The sequence below is a fragment of the Nerophis ophidion genome, linkage group LG12 (assembly GCF_033978795.1).
Source record: "Nerophis ophidion isolate RoL-2023_Sa linkage group LG12, RoL_Noph_v1.0, whole genome shotgun sequence".
Taxonomy (NCBI): domain Eukaryota; kingdom Metazoa; phylum Chordata; class Actinopteri; order Syngnathiformes; family Syngnathidae; genus Nerophis; species Nerophis ophidion.
Window position 1 is genome coordinate 31,233,292 of NC_084622.1, and position 16,577 is coordinate 31,249,868.

The 16,577-nt window shown below is 38.2% G+C and overlaps 1 protein-coding gene across 4 annotated transcripts in view; it reads left to right on the top strand.

Moving 5' to 3' along the window:
* ckap5 (cytoskeleton associated protein 5) overlaps positions 1 to 16,577 on the top strand; it is a 74,128-nt gene that overhangs the window by 30,010 nt on the left and 27,541 nt on the right. For all 4 annotated transcript variants that reach the window (XM_061917367.1, XM_061917369.1, XM_061917368.1 and 1 more), the window contains exons 15-25: positions 95 to 205; positions 444 to 536; positions 659 to 844; positions 960 to 1,054; positions 5,138 to 5,321; positions 5,466 to 5,608; positions 6,447 to 6,621; positions 7,762 to 7,875; positions 14,586 to 14,714; positions 14,819 to 15,013; positions 15,119 to 15,239. In XM_061917367.1, coding sequence (XP_061773351.1) covers positions 95 to 205; positions 444 to 536; positions 659 to 844; positions 960 to 1,054; positions 5,138 to 5,321; positions 5,466 to 5,608; positions 6,447 to 6,621; positions 7,762 to 7,875; positions 14,586 to 14,714; positions 14,819 to 15,013; positions 15,119 to 15,239 — 1,546 coding nt within the window. The remainder of the gene's footprint in view (positions 1 to 94; positions 206 to 443; positions 537 to 658; positions 845 to 959; positions 1,055 to 5,137; positions 5,322 to 5,465; positions 5,609 to 6,446; positions 6,622 to 7,761; positions 7,876 to 14,585; positions 14,715 to 14,818; positions 15,014 to 15,118; positions 15,240 to 16,577) is intronic.

Consider the following 16,577-nt stretch of genomic DNA (forward strand, 5'->3'; position numbering starts at 1 on the left):
CTTACATGTGTACATGTTGCACAGTTGTTGCTTCGCCTCACATTTGTTCTTCTCCCAGATAATTAACATTTTGGCTTTTGTGTTTTAATGGCAGGCAGAGGTCTGTGAGGAGCAGGCAGCAAGCGTACTTCCTGTGTCCTGCATTCAACAGCTGGATTCTCCTAGTTGGAAGGAGAGACTCGCCAGTATGGAAGAATTTCAAAAGGTAGTGTCTTTGTTTCATTTTGTAAACTGTCACCATTTAATTTGGCAATTTATAGTTGGAATAGACTCTTAATTATTTAATAAATGCCAGAAAGGAATCACATAACACACCCAAATTATGAGTGAAACCATCTCATCCTATTGATTAATAATTTTTTAATTTTTTAAAACTATTTAATCCTGAAAGAAAAGTTTGTCATAATGAATACTTGAGTGTTAAAAGTCATAATTGCTTCCAGGCTGTTGAGACTTTGGATGAGAAAACAATTCCATGCCAGGCCTTAGTCAGGATGTTGGCCAAAAAACCAGGGTGGAAAGAGACAATTTTTCAGGTAACTTTGTGTTAAATTATATTTTGGTCAGATTCTGGATGAAAGACAGAAATTGTTCTTAATTTATCTATATAATGAAACCACTTAAGGTTGGATAACCTGGCTTTTTTACTCTTGTTAAGGTCATGCAGATGAAGCTCTACATTGTGGCTCTCATCGCTCAGAGAGGTGAGTTTTCCAAGACGTCAGCCTCTGTGGTCTTGGATGGCTTGGTAGATAAAGTTGGAGACATCAAATGTGGGGGGAAAGCCAAGGAGGGAATGACTGCAATTGCCGGGGCCTGCTCGCTACCTTGGACTGCTGAACAGGTTTATTTAAAACATTTTATACATTTTTTTCAAACAAAATTCGTTTGAACTTATTCGATCCCTGGCCATTGATTTTCCTTAACATTAATGCTGCATAAAAATGTTTCTTCGGTAGGTTGTATCGTTGGCGTTTGCACAAAAGAATCCAAAGAACCAAGCAGAGACTCTCAACTGGTTGGCTAATGCCATGAAGGAGTTTGGCTTTGCTGGGTAAATACAATTTAATGAACATCTTATATACTTACATAGATATACACAGCCCTGTGATGAGGTGGAGACTTGTCCAGGGTGTACGCCGCCTTCCGCCCATGTGCAGCTGAGAGGCTCCAGCACCCCCTGCAACCCCTAAAGGGACAAACGGTAGAAAATGGATGGATGGATCTTATATACATCTGAGAACATCATTATCAGTATCTTAGGGACTTTTGAACATTTCTCAAAAATGATACCTAATGTTTGCAATATTCATGACATTCTTGATGGTAAATAATTATACCTAATTTTGGTACATTTTTAAATGTGAAATGGATTTTTAATATGTTTTAAAGTACCAGTAGAGGCTCTAAATTGAAACTATTATCATATATATATTGATTTTATGACACCAAAAGACTTCTAAACTTTGCAAATAAATAGATACGATCAAAATAGTATCAATCTCAAAGAGATTCCCGAGCCGTTTTGAGAGTTAGTGAAGAAGCCAGTCATGTGAGCCGTGACGTAGTGGGAGGAACCACAGATCCCTTCACCTCCAACATGTGGGAGCCAACAACAATAACTTCGGGGGGGGGAGAAATACTGTCTATAACCTTATATTTTTTGAGCCCAAGAACAAAGATGATGAGCAATATGTTTTAGAAGCTGAGTGTTTAACAGATGCAGCTTTATTGTGACACTACAGCATCAACGGCATTGCTATGTGCTAAACCTACAAACTAGCCATAATGATTTTCCAAGGTTAAAAAAGTTGCCGCAACTAGTGTCTTTTTTTGCCATCCCGGGGATGTCAAAGTTGACAGGCTCTCGGTCCATGGCCACATTTGTTTAATACCAGGCGAGAGATGCATGAATTGTAATTTAGAACTTAGTTTTACTAAGTTTAAGGCGAAGTAGAAGCAGCCGCCGGCTTGGTGTTTCAACAATGGCAGCCGTAAGCCAGCATTAGCTCACTGCTATATGTATGTGCCGCGTTTTAATGGCTCAATGACACACAATTAAGCATATAAAGTCAATTTGTTTTTCCACTCAACTGGTACTTTAAGAATGATTTGGTGAAAACACACTTAAGCAATCAATTAGGTTTAAAGCACATCCGAACAGTCAATTAACATTGAATCTTATTAAAATGACCAAAGAAGCAGGGTTAGTATGGCTTGACCACTTGATCAAAAGGAACTTGTTCTGCAGTTTCTCCTGCAGGGTTTCCGCGGGTCATTAAAAAGCATTAAAAATCATTAAATGGAGTTTGCTAAAATTAAAGCCTTGAATGGCAATAAAAGGCATTAAGTGTGATGTCCAGAGGCATTAAGAATGGTCATAGAATTTATATTCAAGTCAATTAATCGAAAGATGAATGAAAAGTAACTCAATACATTTGCCATCATCGATAAATTGCTATGTCAGTGTGTATCTTTTCTTCGTCTACAGCTTTCAAACTTTTCAAACAAATTCTCACTGTGTACATCGCTTTCAGCACCTGAGCATGTTTATTCTTCAGAATTACATTAAGAGGGTTAGCCTCTTGTCAGTCATCCACAATCTTTGTTTCGGTACGTGCAGGCAGGAACCTTTTCTCTTCTACACGTCTTCCTGTGTGAACAACCACAAAATCTTGATGACTATATGCTGTATTATGGTATTTAAGAAAGAGAACCTTCCTGTGTGTAGTAGTGGTTGTAGTAAACAATGGAGTTTGAAGTGACATTCACTGTAATGTTGGAGCTGGAACTAATCATGTTGAAACAACCTGTCACCTTTAACGTAAACAGTGCACTGTAGGCGAACACGTTTGCTAAGATGGCTGTGCGAACCTCGGAAATGATGTTACAACCAATCACAGCTCTTTTTTTCTAACTTTGTTTAAATTTTAAGTATCATATTGTTAACCTGACTCTCGCCAGACCGCTGAGCTCAATACAAAAGTCTGGGCTCGAAGGCATTGCAAGCTCCTTCCAGATAGCAAAATATAATGAACCAATCAGGATCGCCGGGCGGGATTTCATAGATGTGACGTAGCGCCAAAGGAACTGTTTGATTCAAACAACAATGACGGCACGGAGCGAGGAGTCGTGTGCTGACATTGATTCTGCTATTGCAACTGTTTTGCGACATCAATCGAATATTAATGATTTAAAAGATGAACAGAGAACGCTATTGAAGGCGAGGATGTTTTGGCTCTTCTTCCGACCGAGTTTGGATTTCCCAGCGTCGCTTTCATCAGCGTCATGGGTTGATTTCGATGTTATTGGTTGAAGTAGCATGTCATTCAAGATAACGGACAAGTGGTTTATCCAATTACATACAATAATTTTTTTTTACGAGGCCCAGCCTTCTGAAATACATCTCCTATTGAGAACTCCCAGATCAATGTGTGGAGCTCAACGAACGACAAGGATCTGGCGAGAGTCAGGTTATATTATTGTTGAAATAATTCAAACATAAGTAAACATGTCTGTGTACTTTTTTTTATATACATATAACTAAGTATCCTCTATAATTTTCAAACAGTAATTAAGATAATGAAACTCCCATAAACACATCTACTAGGTATAAAAGAAAATGCAACAAAATCATTGACCAAAGCTTCATATCACTGGTATTTTTTATTGTGTTTTTATGAAAATTGTCTTTATGATCTAGGAAGTTTTCATAACCTTATTAGTTGTATTTATTAGCGAACACTGACACGAATCTACATTTTTTCTTAGAGGTCTGCGGGGCGGTATGTAGATGGAGGAGCAAAATGCGTATGGTACACAAGTTTCATGATGCGAGAGTATAATTCAGCCTTGAGCTAACACTGAATGCACGGACATCGTCTTATTAGTACAAAAGTTAGGAGTAAAACACAATTATTACAAAGCCGAATGTCCCTCTGTGGGATTATGACGTCTGAATCTGAATGAGCAACTTGTGCCCATCAGCACAGACGAATGAACGAGCAAGTAAGCCACAATGACATTGGCAACAAAAAAGACTACTTAAACAAACATCCTGACCTAGTTTTTCCAACTGAAAGAAAAACTGTGCTCAAGATGTTCACTATTTATTGAAGTGCAATTTTTGCTAGCAGAGATGGAGTCTGTTTTATCATAGTTTACTTATTTAGGATAATGAATAGTAAAAAAAAACTGCAGTAATGAAAAGTTTATTGTATTTCAAAGGGTTACTTGTATTATCATTATTTTTTTGTGATAATTTATTGTCAGTGCTTAATTTGGTCACAAAATAATACCGGCACTAATGTCGTTTATTGGGAATACTTGCCACAGAGTTGCTGAAACTGTAAACATTGATTAAATGAACCAAGAGGTGTTTGGGTGTTTATATGCTGCTTTTTTTGGCGAATAAAGGGCGATGCCTTCAACCAAAAAAGTACTATACCTACAGTTAAGCATAATGGGGAGAGTACAATAGAGGGATGTTTTGCTGTTTTAGGCACAGGAATCTTTGTTCAGATGCAAAAAAACCCTGTCCAAAAACTGATATTTTCAAGAATAACACCAAGAAGTCTATCATCAGAAGTTTGGGTCATCGTTTTATATTTAAACAAGAAAATGACCTACAACATGCATAAAAGTTAAATAACTTTTTGTAAGAAAGACCCCAAAACTAAGGTTCTAGAGTGGGCTATCAGACCCCAGATCTCAATCATATGGAGGTTCTGTGGAAGGAGCTAAAGGTTAGGGTCCATGTTTGGAGGACGAGCAATTTGGATGATCTTAAAAAAATGATAGGACGCACTAAAAATTAAAATTTTCCTGACGGAATAATTAAAGTACTATCTAATCTAATCTAATCTAATCTATCTAACATCCCTCAGCAGACATGTGCCAATTTAATTAGAAACTACCTGAGATGTTAGGTTTCAGTTTATTAATTGTCAAGGTGTTAACAAATTCAACACTTTTGGTTTTGACACATTTCATTAAAAATGTTTTTTTAATTATTTCAAGAAGAGGGCTAATAATTTTGTCCTTAAGTGTTGCATCAAACCACCACCTATGTTCTACAGAATACGGACAAGCACCACTAATGATTCTATTGATATTTACCCTACTTTGTCTTTTCCAGTATAAACGTGAAAGGTTTTATCAACAATGTCAAGACAGCCTTGGGAGCGACTAACCCAGCTGTTAGGACCGCAGCTATCACCCTGTTGGGTGTTATGCATCTCTACATGGGAGCCCCACTCCGCATGTTCTTTGAGGATGAGAAACCAGCTCTCTTAGCACAAATAGATTCGGAGTTTGAGAAGGTAATGCCTTTTTGTTCAGTTTGGGACGGTATTGTTGTGCTACATTTGCAAGAAAAACGGAATAACGTCTCCCTTTATAACATTATAAATTATGCTTCTAATTAGTCACTTTAGCTGTGTATTTTTTTGTGTTCTGCATCTTAGATGCAAGGTCAATCACCTCCAGCCCCAACAAGATTCACCAAGAAGACAAGAAATGAGGAAGAGGGGGACAATACAGAGGAGCAAGAAGAAGCAGATTCAGGAGGAAAGGACATCATGGATTTGCTACCCAGAACAGATATTAGGTAGTTTGGTGTGAGGCTATTTTAATCTCAATTTTGTTGGACAAAACTATTGGTTCCCCTGTGTGACGATGGTCACTGAAATAACTTGAAATAGACTGAAGTAACTGTAAACGTTTACATTTTTGGACAAATGGGACAAAACTGGATCATTGTTTTACAAGACACTTTGGGCATGTTTACAGAAGGAAGCATGGAACCTCAAGAATAGTGATTTGGTTTTGAAGCTGCTTTGGTGCGTACATCACCGGGTGTATTGAATATTTTAAGGGTTCAATGTCTTGGAGGCAGGGAGCTGCCTAGTGTCAGAAAGTTTGGTCTTGGTTGCAGGTCATGGGTCCTCTAACTGGATAATGACTCAAAACGTATCATTAAAAACCCCCAAGAGTGTCTAAAGCTAACCGTTAAACTGCAGTATTTGGAATTGGCCTTCTATGACACTTGTTCTAAATCCTATCAGACTTTCGTGTTAAAGTTGAAGCCCTTTAAAACTGCTCATGATGAGTGGGCCGCAATAAAAAAGAAAAGCCTTTTGACAGGTGCATGAGTCTAATTAAGAGTTACATAAATAGCTGGATTGCAGTTACAACCTCATAAAGGTGTGCAAAATAAATAATTTTAAGAATTTTATAATTTTTGTCCAAGCCAGCTTTATAGAACATAAATTAGAACACATTTTGTTAGAATACAAGTTATAAGCTATATCTGCTTTTCAGTTGTTAATTTTCAATACATGTGTTGTCATCATTCATACTGACATTCACAAAAAATATAAATAAAACATCACATTTATCTGTGCTCTCCAAACAAAACTAATTCAGACTTTTCTCCCATATTTCAGTGACAAAGTCACTTCTGATTTGGTTTCCAAAATTGGGGACAAGAACTGGAACATCAGAAAAGAGGGCCTTGATGAAGTCGCAGCTATCATTTCAGAAGCTAAATTCATCACAGCCAATGTTGGAGAGCTGCCTCTGGCCTTGAAAGGACGACTTGGTGATTCCAATAAGATTTTGGTTAGTAAGCGTTTGCTGCATTTATGTGTGACGGTCACATGGCTTGTGCAAATTCTTAGAAGGGTTAAGAATCTGTGTGACTCGGCCTGTCGCCATCACGTCTCAAACTCGTCGCTTCCACCACAGCCTGGGGGGCAATAGACTACAGACTGCAGTGAAGTAGGCCGGTTTCGTCGCGTGAAGAAGCCTACAACTTTTGGTTGTGTTTTCCGCTCAATTTGCTGGATGGTAATATACGATATATATCAATATTTTTTCCGCAAAGTAAAAACAAAATAGCCCTAGTTACCTGAGATACTAAGTATGTCATTATTATGACTTAGTAATTTACTAAGTCAAAATAATGACCTAATAAGTCAAAATAATGACTTGCAAGTTAAAACTAATGACTTACCGTAAGTAAGTGTTTGCAATAAGCGTTTGAAAAAAAGAGTTAAAAGTGGGGCCACATGCATATGCTCAACTCATCATGCTTTAATGTATTACAGCATTTGGGAAGCCTGTAGTTGATTTGTATTATGTAAATGTTATTATTTTTATCAACATGTGATAGGAGGGACCCTGCCATTCAAAAATAGGCTGCTACATTACTAAAGATTAATGTAACTATAGCTGAAAAAATAGTACAATAGCAATAGAAGAGACTATTCATCCCTGAACACCATGGAGTTCATGTAGGCTTTATGATGCCCTTACATTATTATATCAACTATCAGAGACAGAAACTCTTAATTTAACATAATGTCCTTTTTTGCTGCTTCAACACAGCTCAATCAACACAGAAAAAGGTCAAGTGAAATAACTTAGTTTTTAAACTGTAAGTCTTAACAACAAAGCGCTGCGGGAAACCCTGCAATTTAGACCTGGAACTGGCGAGAACAACACAAAAAGACACTTGGATTCACCTCCCGTTTCTTTGCGAAGATTAAGAGTTATTCTTCATCTAATTAGGAATATATGAACATCCCAGTAACTGATCTTACGTTTTTTTTTTCGCTAATTAAAAATTTAAACTGTATTACTAGCCGTCTGGAATTTTACTGTGGTTTGTCATTATACCATTTACAGTTGGTGGAAGAAAAGCATTCCATGGTTATATGAAGATGTTTTGTACTAAATATTGTTACTTTCATTTTCCAGATCCAGCAGAGCCTGACCATCCTGCAGCAGCTGGCCAAAGCCATGGGGCCTGGACTTAAACAGCATATTAAAGCATTGGGATTTGCCATCATAACAGTGCTTGGAGACAGTAAGGTACTTAAACTGAGTGTGCAAAAACAACTCAAAAGCTTGTTAGTCAATTTCTGCAACTCTTTTTTTTTTGTGATAGAGTGATTGGAGCACATACTTGTTGGTCACAAAAAACATTCATGAAGTTTGGTTATTTTATGAATTTATTATGGGTCTACTGAAAATGTGACCAAATCTGCTGGGTTAAAAGTATACATACATCAACATACATTATCAATTTTTGTGATGTGGAAAAGTTGCAATCAAATTAGCATCATGGCATGGCCTCTTAACTTCATGTGAGTGGTTATGATTGACGACATCTGTTGACTTCTCTGAGCCAGGGGCTCATGTAATGCAGTCTTTAGACCAGGGGTGCCCATTACGTCGATCGCGATCGACTGGTCGATCTCGGAGGGTGTGTCAGTCGATCTCAAGCCAGGCATTAAAAAATATACATAAAAATGAGCAATCATCAATCATACCAAGACTTCACTGTCGTCAGTTGTTTGACACTCTCGGCACCCGAGGATCTTCTGAGATGACGCTGGCGGCTGCAAGCTCCAATTTAAGAAAAAAATCTCTTTACAGGGCGGACGCAGAGAAACACATTTTATTTCTAGAGACTCCGTATCTACTGTCAAAACTCTAAAGACCGACAGCACAGTTCCTGTCTTCACCATAAAAGACCTGTTTCATCCTGCCTATGCTAACAAAATAAGAGTCTCAGAAAGCTAGCGTGCACAAGCTAACAAGCTACGGAGTTTGATGCCAATGTATTTCTCCCCCGCCCTCAGTGACCGCTTTCTCACTTGCTTGTCCACCCGCACTCTCACTGACGTCACTCACCTGCTGCCAGACATTAAAGGGACACACACATATGCTACTCTCATAACAAAGTGTTTAAAAACGAGTATGCAAGTTGGACAAATGAGATGCCAAATCCAACCACTTTCATGTGGTATTGGACAGAAAGGAGGACTTTTTTTTCCCTCCATTTGAAAATGCGGACGTTATCAGCCCCACTGTCTAATTCCAATCAATGCAAGTCATCAGAATCAAATACACCAACTTATATTCTTGTCTTCATGAAAGAAAGGAATCTATATGTGTTAAACATACTTGTATTATCATTAAACACCATTAACTTGTTAACAAAAATGTCTCTTTCATAAATAAATAAATATAAATTATAAATAGGAATGAGGTAGATCTCCTCGACTTGGTCAATTGAAAAGTAGCTCGCCTGCAGAAAGTGTGAGCGCCCCTGCTTTAGACTCTGTTACAAACACGACAATGGTAAATTTTACAGGAACTCAACACAGACCTGAAAAAACTAATTATTACCTTGAACAAGTCAGGAAAGTCAATTGGAGCCATTTCAAAGCAGCTTAAAGGCCTACTGAAACCCACTACTACCCACCACGCAGTCTGATAGTTTATACATCAATGATGAAATATTAACATTGCCACACATGCCAATATGGCCTTTTTAGTTTACTAAATTACAATTTTAAATTTCCCGGGAGTTTCTTCTTCGAAACGTCGTGTAATGATGACGTGTACACAAGACGTCACGGGTTTTTAGGAAGTATGAGCGCTGCGCACACACACAGCTAAATGTCGTCTGCTTTAACGGCATAGTTATACAGTTTTTTGGACATCTGTGTTGCTGAATCTTTTGCAATTTGTTCAATTAATATTGGAGAAGTCACAGTAGAAAGATGGAGTTGGGAAAATGTAGCCCTTAGCCACACGGTGATTCCTTGTTTAAAATTTCTGGAGGTGAAACTTTCCTATGGAACAGAGCGCGGTCAAGAGAACATGGATCCCGACCACATGTCAACTAGCAGGTTTCGGTGAGAAAATTGTGGTTAAAAAGTCGCTTCTTACCGGAGAAAAGCTGAGCTTGTGCCGTCAATAGCTGCCGTCAACTCCCCTGAGACATTGCGTGTCAAGACACCCGTGGAGACAACCTTCCGACTGTCAGGTAATATTAAACTCACTAAAACACTGGCAACACAATAGAAAGATAAGGGATTTCCCAAAATTAACCGAGTAAATGGGTCTAAAATCATCGGAATCCGTCCCAATGCAATCGCGTTTTTTTTTTTTTCTAGTCCGTCGCTATCAATGTCCTCAAACACAAATCTTTCATCCTCGCTCAAATTAATGGGGAAATTGTCGTTTTCTCGGTCCGAATAGCACTTTTTGTTGGAGGCTCCCATTATAAACAACGTGAATATGTGAGGAGACATCAAACATGTGACATCATCGTTTGCGATTTCCGGTAGAGGCAGGTCATTTCTCTTAGCACCGTAAGTTGCGAACTTTAGCGTGGATGTTTTCTACTAAATCCTTTCAGCAAAAATATGGCAAAATCGCGAAATGATCAAGTATGACACATGGAATGGACCTGCTATCCCCGTTGAAATAAGAAAATCTCATTTCAGTAGGCCTTTAAGGTCCCAAGAGCAACTGTGCAGACAATTGTTCGTAAGTAAAAAGTGCATGGCACAGTTTTTTCCCTGCCACAATCAGGAAGAAAACGCAAGCTATCACCTGCTGCTGAGAGAAAATTGGTCAGGATGATCAAGATTCGACTGAGAACCACCAGAAAGCAGGTCTGCAATGAAATGGAAGCTGCTGTAACACAGGTGTCAGTGTCCACAGTCAAGCGTATTTTGCATCGCCATGGACTGAGAGGCTACCATTCAAGAAGGAAGCCCTTGCTCCAGAAGCAACACCTTAGGTCTTGTCTAAAGTTTGCTGCTGATCACATGGGCAAAGATAAGACCTTCTGGAGGAAAGTTCTGCGGACAAATGAAACAAAAATTGAGCTGCTTAGCCACAATACCCAGCAATATGTTTGAAGGAGAAAAGGTGAGGCTTTTATCCCAGGAACACCGTCCTACCGTTAAGCATGGTGGTGGTAGTATTATGCTTTGGGCCACTGGTACTTTACATAGAGTAAATGGGACAATGGAAAAAGGATTACATCCAAATTCTTCAGGACAACCTAAACTCATTAACCCTGAGGTTGGGTCTTGGGCGCAATTGGGTGTTCCAACAGGACAATGTCCCCAAACACACGTCAAAAGTGGTAAAGGAATCGCTAAATCAGGCTAGAATAAAGGTTTTACAATGGCCTTCCTAAAGTCCTGACTTAAACCCCATTGAGAACATGCGGACAATGCTGAAGAAACAAGTCCATGTCAGAAAACCAACAAATGTAGCTGAACTGCACCAATTTTGAACAAGAGGAGTGGTCAAACATTCAACCAGAAGCTTGTGGATGGCTACCAAAAGGGCCTTATTGCAATGAAACTTGCCAAGGGACATGTAACCAAATATTAACATTGCTGTATGTATACTTTTCACCCAGCAGATTTGGTCACATTTTCAGGAGACTTATAAAAAAATCATAAATGAACCAAACTTCATGAATGTTTTTTGTGACCAAGTATGTGCTCCAATCACTCTATCACAAAAAAATAAGAGTTGTAGAAAGTATTGGAAACACAAAACAGCCATGAGATTATGTTCTTTACAAGTGTATTTAAACTTTTGACCGCGACTGTACATTATATACATAAATGTTTGTATACAAGTGGATATAAACGGGTTTTTGTGTATATGTGGATATGCATATATGTGTTTATGTATACAGTTGTGATCAAAATTATTCAACCCCCACACAATTTTGGTGTTTTAGCAAGTTGGACATTTATTCCGTATTTTGTTTATAGTCATATCAAATAAAGATGTGTCAAATAGACAAATGCAACTTAAATTGTAACACTGTATTTTACAAAATACCAAAAAAGGACATTTGTCTTAATATCTCATTGACAAAATTATTCAACCCCCTAGTTACATGCATCTTTAGTACTTAGTAGAACACCCTTTGGCGGTATTTACATCCTTCAGACGTGATACATAACCGGACACAAGCTTCTTGCAACCATCTACAGGTATTTTAGCCCATTCCTCTTGGGCAAAGGCCTCCAGTTCATTCATATTCTTGGGCTTGCGTGCTGCAACTGCCTTCTTCAAGTCCCACCACAGGTTTTCTATAGGATTTAGGTCTGGCGACTGTGAAGGCCACTCCAGAGTCTTCCAGCCCTTCTTCTGCAATCACTCTGATGTTGATTTGGAGGTATGCTTGGGATCTTTGTCCTGTTGAGAGGTCCAGGGTCTCCCAAGCCTCAGCTTTGTCACTGACTTCATGAAATTTGCAGCTAATATATCCTGGTAGGAAATAGAATTCATAATGCCTTTAACGCGCTGGAAATTCCCGGTACCTGAGGCAGAGAAACAGCCCCAGAGCATGATTGACCCCCCACCATGCTTAACAGTAGGAAAGGTGTTCTTCTCTTTGTAAGCTTCATTTTTTCTCCTCCAGATATAACGTTGATTCATAGGCCCAAAGAGTTCCACTTTTGTCTCATCACTCCATAGAAGAGTTTCCCAAAACCTTTGGAGTTTGTCCAGATGATTTTTGGCATACTGGAGTCTATTTTTTTTGTGCCTGGTAGTCAGAAGTGTGGTGCGCCTGGGAGTTCTGGCATAGAGGCCTTCATCTCGTAGTGCGCGCCTTATTGTCTGGGACGAAACCTGCGTTCCCCACTCTGCAATGTCCTGTTGTAGTACCTCAGCTGTTACCCGGGGGTTTTTCACCACTACGTTTCAAATACCGGACAGCAGTTGCACACAGCATCCTCTTTCTACCACGCCCAGGTAGTGTTTCCACTGTGCCTTTAGCTTTAAACTTGCGAAATAGGCTCCCAACTGTGTCTCTTGGAATGTGTAATGTCTTTGCTATTTTCTTAAATCCATATCCTTTCTTATGAAGAGAAATTACCTCCTCTCTTGACTTCTTTGACCACTCCCGGGACTTCACCATGTTGCAAATACACCATTGACCATCTACAAGAAGCTGAGCGTCAGTCTTTTTCAATCAGTTTAATTGTTGCTCGTTATGGTTCTAATCACATCTACAGGTGTTTTCAACACCTGATTGAAAAGACCTTATTCAAATTGTGTTCTTAAGAGTTATGATCTTCAAGGGGTTGAATCATTTTGTCAATGAGATATTAAGAGAAATGACACTGTTTGGTATGTTACAAAATGTAATGTTGTAATTCAAGTTGCATTTTTTTATTTAATGTGTCTTTATTTGATATGACTATAAACAAAATATGAAATAAATGTCCAACTTGCTAAAACACCAAAATTGTTTGGGGGTTGAATAATTTTGATCACAACTGTATGTGTATATACATATGTGTGTGTGTTATATATACTGTAGATATACACTGTATATATAGATATATGACTTTGTGTTGTAAACATGGAGCTTGGAGTCAGGCTATGGCAACAAATTGTAGTGCTTCTGTTGCACTGAGTTGCACAAAATATTATTAGGGATGGAAATGCATCATGTATCCAGTGAGGGGTACACCGTTTAATAAAACTGAATCACAACAAAAGACAAACTATTTACAAATGTCAACAAACCCAACCCTGCAGTAGTAAAAATGTTTTACCTTTTCAAAACCTACCGATTACGTCCCCAGCCAGCCCTGATCAAACAGACAAATGTCCATTGAGTAAGTCACTGTTACGTCAATCATTATACATCCAGCACATCATGCTTGTTATTACAACTACATACACAGTCGAGCTAGCTGCGTACAAACAAAACATAAAATGTGGGCTAATACTTTCCAGATACTGTAATATAATTGTTCACATTTTTCAGTCAATACAGATTGGTGTCATACCGCATTGTGTTGTGCATTACAAACTCAAAAGCCATTCAGCTCCTGACTCAGAAGCTATAGCTTACCGCTTGCTGTTGCTTACGCCTGAGTGTTTTTGCCTTTGTGAGCAAGATGATGTGTTACTTTGGTAGATAAACAGTTCTTCAGTGTTTGCTCTCACAATAACAATGTCGCGACAGCTTGATTATACGGATTATGGAATGTAAATTGATTATTGTTGGCGTTTTTTTGGATGCAATTTAGAGTGATTTATAGGCCGAATGGATTGCTCATATTTGCTGCATTGCTAGCCACCTAGAACGTGCCTATTATTACTAGTTAGAATGCAAACATAAGTGTTTTTGTCTCTTATGAGAATTGTGAAGGATAGGCAAAATTCCGTGCTGCTTCTTAGTCAATCAAACCATCAGAATCTTTTCCATATTTTCAAAGATAATGAAAATGGATGGATGGAAATGTCTGTCATTTATATATTATTTTAGTGTCCTTGGCTGGCTTTATACTGATTCTGATACAATGTGGTACAGACTATCAGTGATAGGCTCCCATTCTTTCACCAAGTAGGCTACACTTGCTCTCATGTTTTTAATTATGTATTTATTTAATTCAGTTAATATTATCCACTTCTTCTCAGCACTGTCCTTCACACCCACTTTCTTCCTTCTCGTGGTTGGAAATACAATGTCATGTCCATTTGTTGCATTTTTAAGCTAAGGTAATGGGTAAGACCAGATGTTTTCAGCGGACCTTACGGGTTTCACCATGACATTTGCTACAATGGAAGGGATGCTTGTAACTCAAATGTTTAGATTTTTGCATGTGAAACGTTTTCAGTCAACACATAAGATATAAGAAAATGGTTGTTTAAAAATGTGACTGGTGTGCTAACTTATGAGCGATACAGTGTTTGTCTTTAAATTTGTTATTAACAAGAATATTTGTCTATAGCCAAATGTCAGGGCGGCTGCTTTGGCCACTCTACAGTCCTGGGTGGAACAGACTGGGATGAAGGAATGGCTGGAAGGAGAGGATCTGTCAAATGAGTTAAAGAGGGAGAATGCTTTCATGCGGCAAGAGGTACATAGACACACTAGTTCCTAACTAAAAACAATAATACATCAAGATATATAAAATATAGATTTAATACAAATGTGTTCTAAAACGAAACTGTCTTCTTTTAGATATTGGGCTGGCTTGCTGAGAATCTACTGACCATGAGAACGGTACCGGCGGATCTGATGTTGACCGTCCCTCAATTGTATGCTTGTCTAGAAGACAGAAATGGAGATGTGAGGAAGAAAGCTCAGGATGCTCTACCCACATTTATGATGCACCTTGGCTATGACAAAATGGAAAAAGCTACTAGCAAAGTCAAGGTACTGTTCCATCTTGTTGAGTTATAAATGAAAAACATTGATTACCCAGAATAGATTGCAGTCCTTTCTAGAATACTCAATGATGCAATGCTTGTGTCCCTCTAGCCGTCTTCCAAGGACCAAATTGTAGCTGCGTTAGAAAAGGCCAGAGCAGTTATGCCAGCTAAACCTGCAGCTCCTGCCAAAACTAGAGGAGCAAAAGGAGAGACAAGTAGATCTGCTTCAGGTATGTATGACAATACAATGTTAGATTAACTTATTTTTCTTTCTCTTATTATATTTAAAACCCAAAGTTTAAATGTTTTTAAATGCCCAAGTTACTTGAATAATCATTTGTTTTATACTTGTTTAATATATTTTATAAACATGCTTGTTTACAGATTAATTTATTACAGCAATCAAGTACTTGTATAGATATAAAAAAAATATATGTAATGTAGTTAAATAAGCATTTAGATAAATTTGATATCTAAATCACTGCACTAACTTGAGTTGTTTATTATTTATTACAACTCTTTGCTGTCTTCGAGTGATCTGCAATGATGTTCAAGCAGCTGTTTAACAAATAATCTGCGATCACAAATCTTTTTTGCCACACAGCAGAGCTTGATTGGGGCCTAACATTCTTTTGTACCAAATGAACACTTCGATTTGGATTGATTAAGGCAACGAAAAACAGACTGAACAACAACACATAACTTCAACGTCAATTTCAACAAACCCCAGACCCTGACGACAGTGCAATATGAAGTATAAACAATAAAACATTAAATGTTAAGAGTATGTGGGAGTTTGACTTCTACCTTGTTTCCTGTTACCTGACAACCTCCTTAAAGTTCTGCAATCAGAAATATAAAGCAGCTAAAATGCGCCAAACATTAAGGGTGGAGAGAGTGTTTTGTATATCACCCATCATGCACTGTAATGGATTTACTGTATACAGGTGAAATTTTAAATTGTATATACATATTGTATAATGTCCACAATGTTCAATGAGCTGGAGATGTGTTATGTACGACCGTGTGTTGACTTTATTTTTTGGTTGTAGTTCATTTACACCATTAGTGGAGAAAGTTGTTTGGATTTGGTCATGTATATTGATATTGTACTCAAGTCACTTACAAATTAGATTTGTGGTCATTGACCGATGATTTTATGTTCCCCCACAAGAGGGCGGCAATATCATTCTTGATCAATCCACAGTGGATTAAATTTAGACAAAAGCATGCTACGGGCCAATGTTCTTGTTAAACTTATAACTTGGCCCGCGGTCCGCAGTTTGGACGCCCTTGTCCAAATTCAAACTGCGGTGTCCAGTTGTTTACTTCTTAATATGTTAATGCTTATCTTTTCTTTTTTGGTACAATGCAGCTCGTTGTTGGTACTTAAAGATGTCCAATGTTCTCCAGTAAGCAAAATAAATTCACATTCAGTTGGTAGTTTCAACTTCATGCTCTTGTTTGTGTAGTACAGTTGGTGTAACCCTGCTATAGTTGAGCCTTTAAAGGTATTGTACGACAGATCAGCTGTGGTGATATAAATGATATCTGCTTGCAGGACTTTT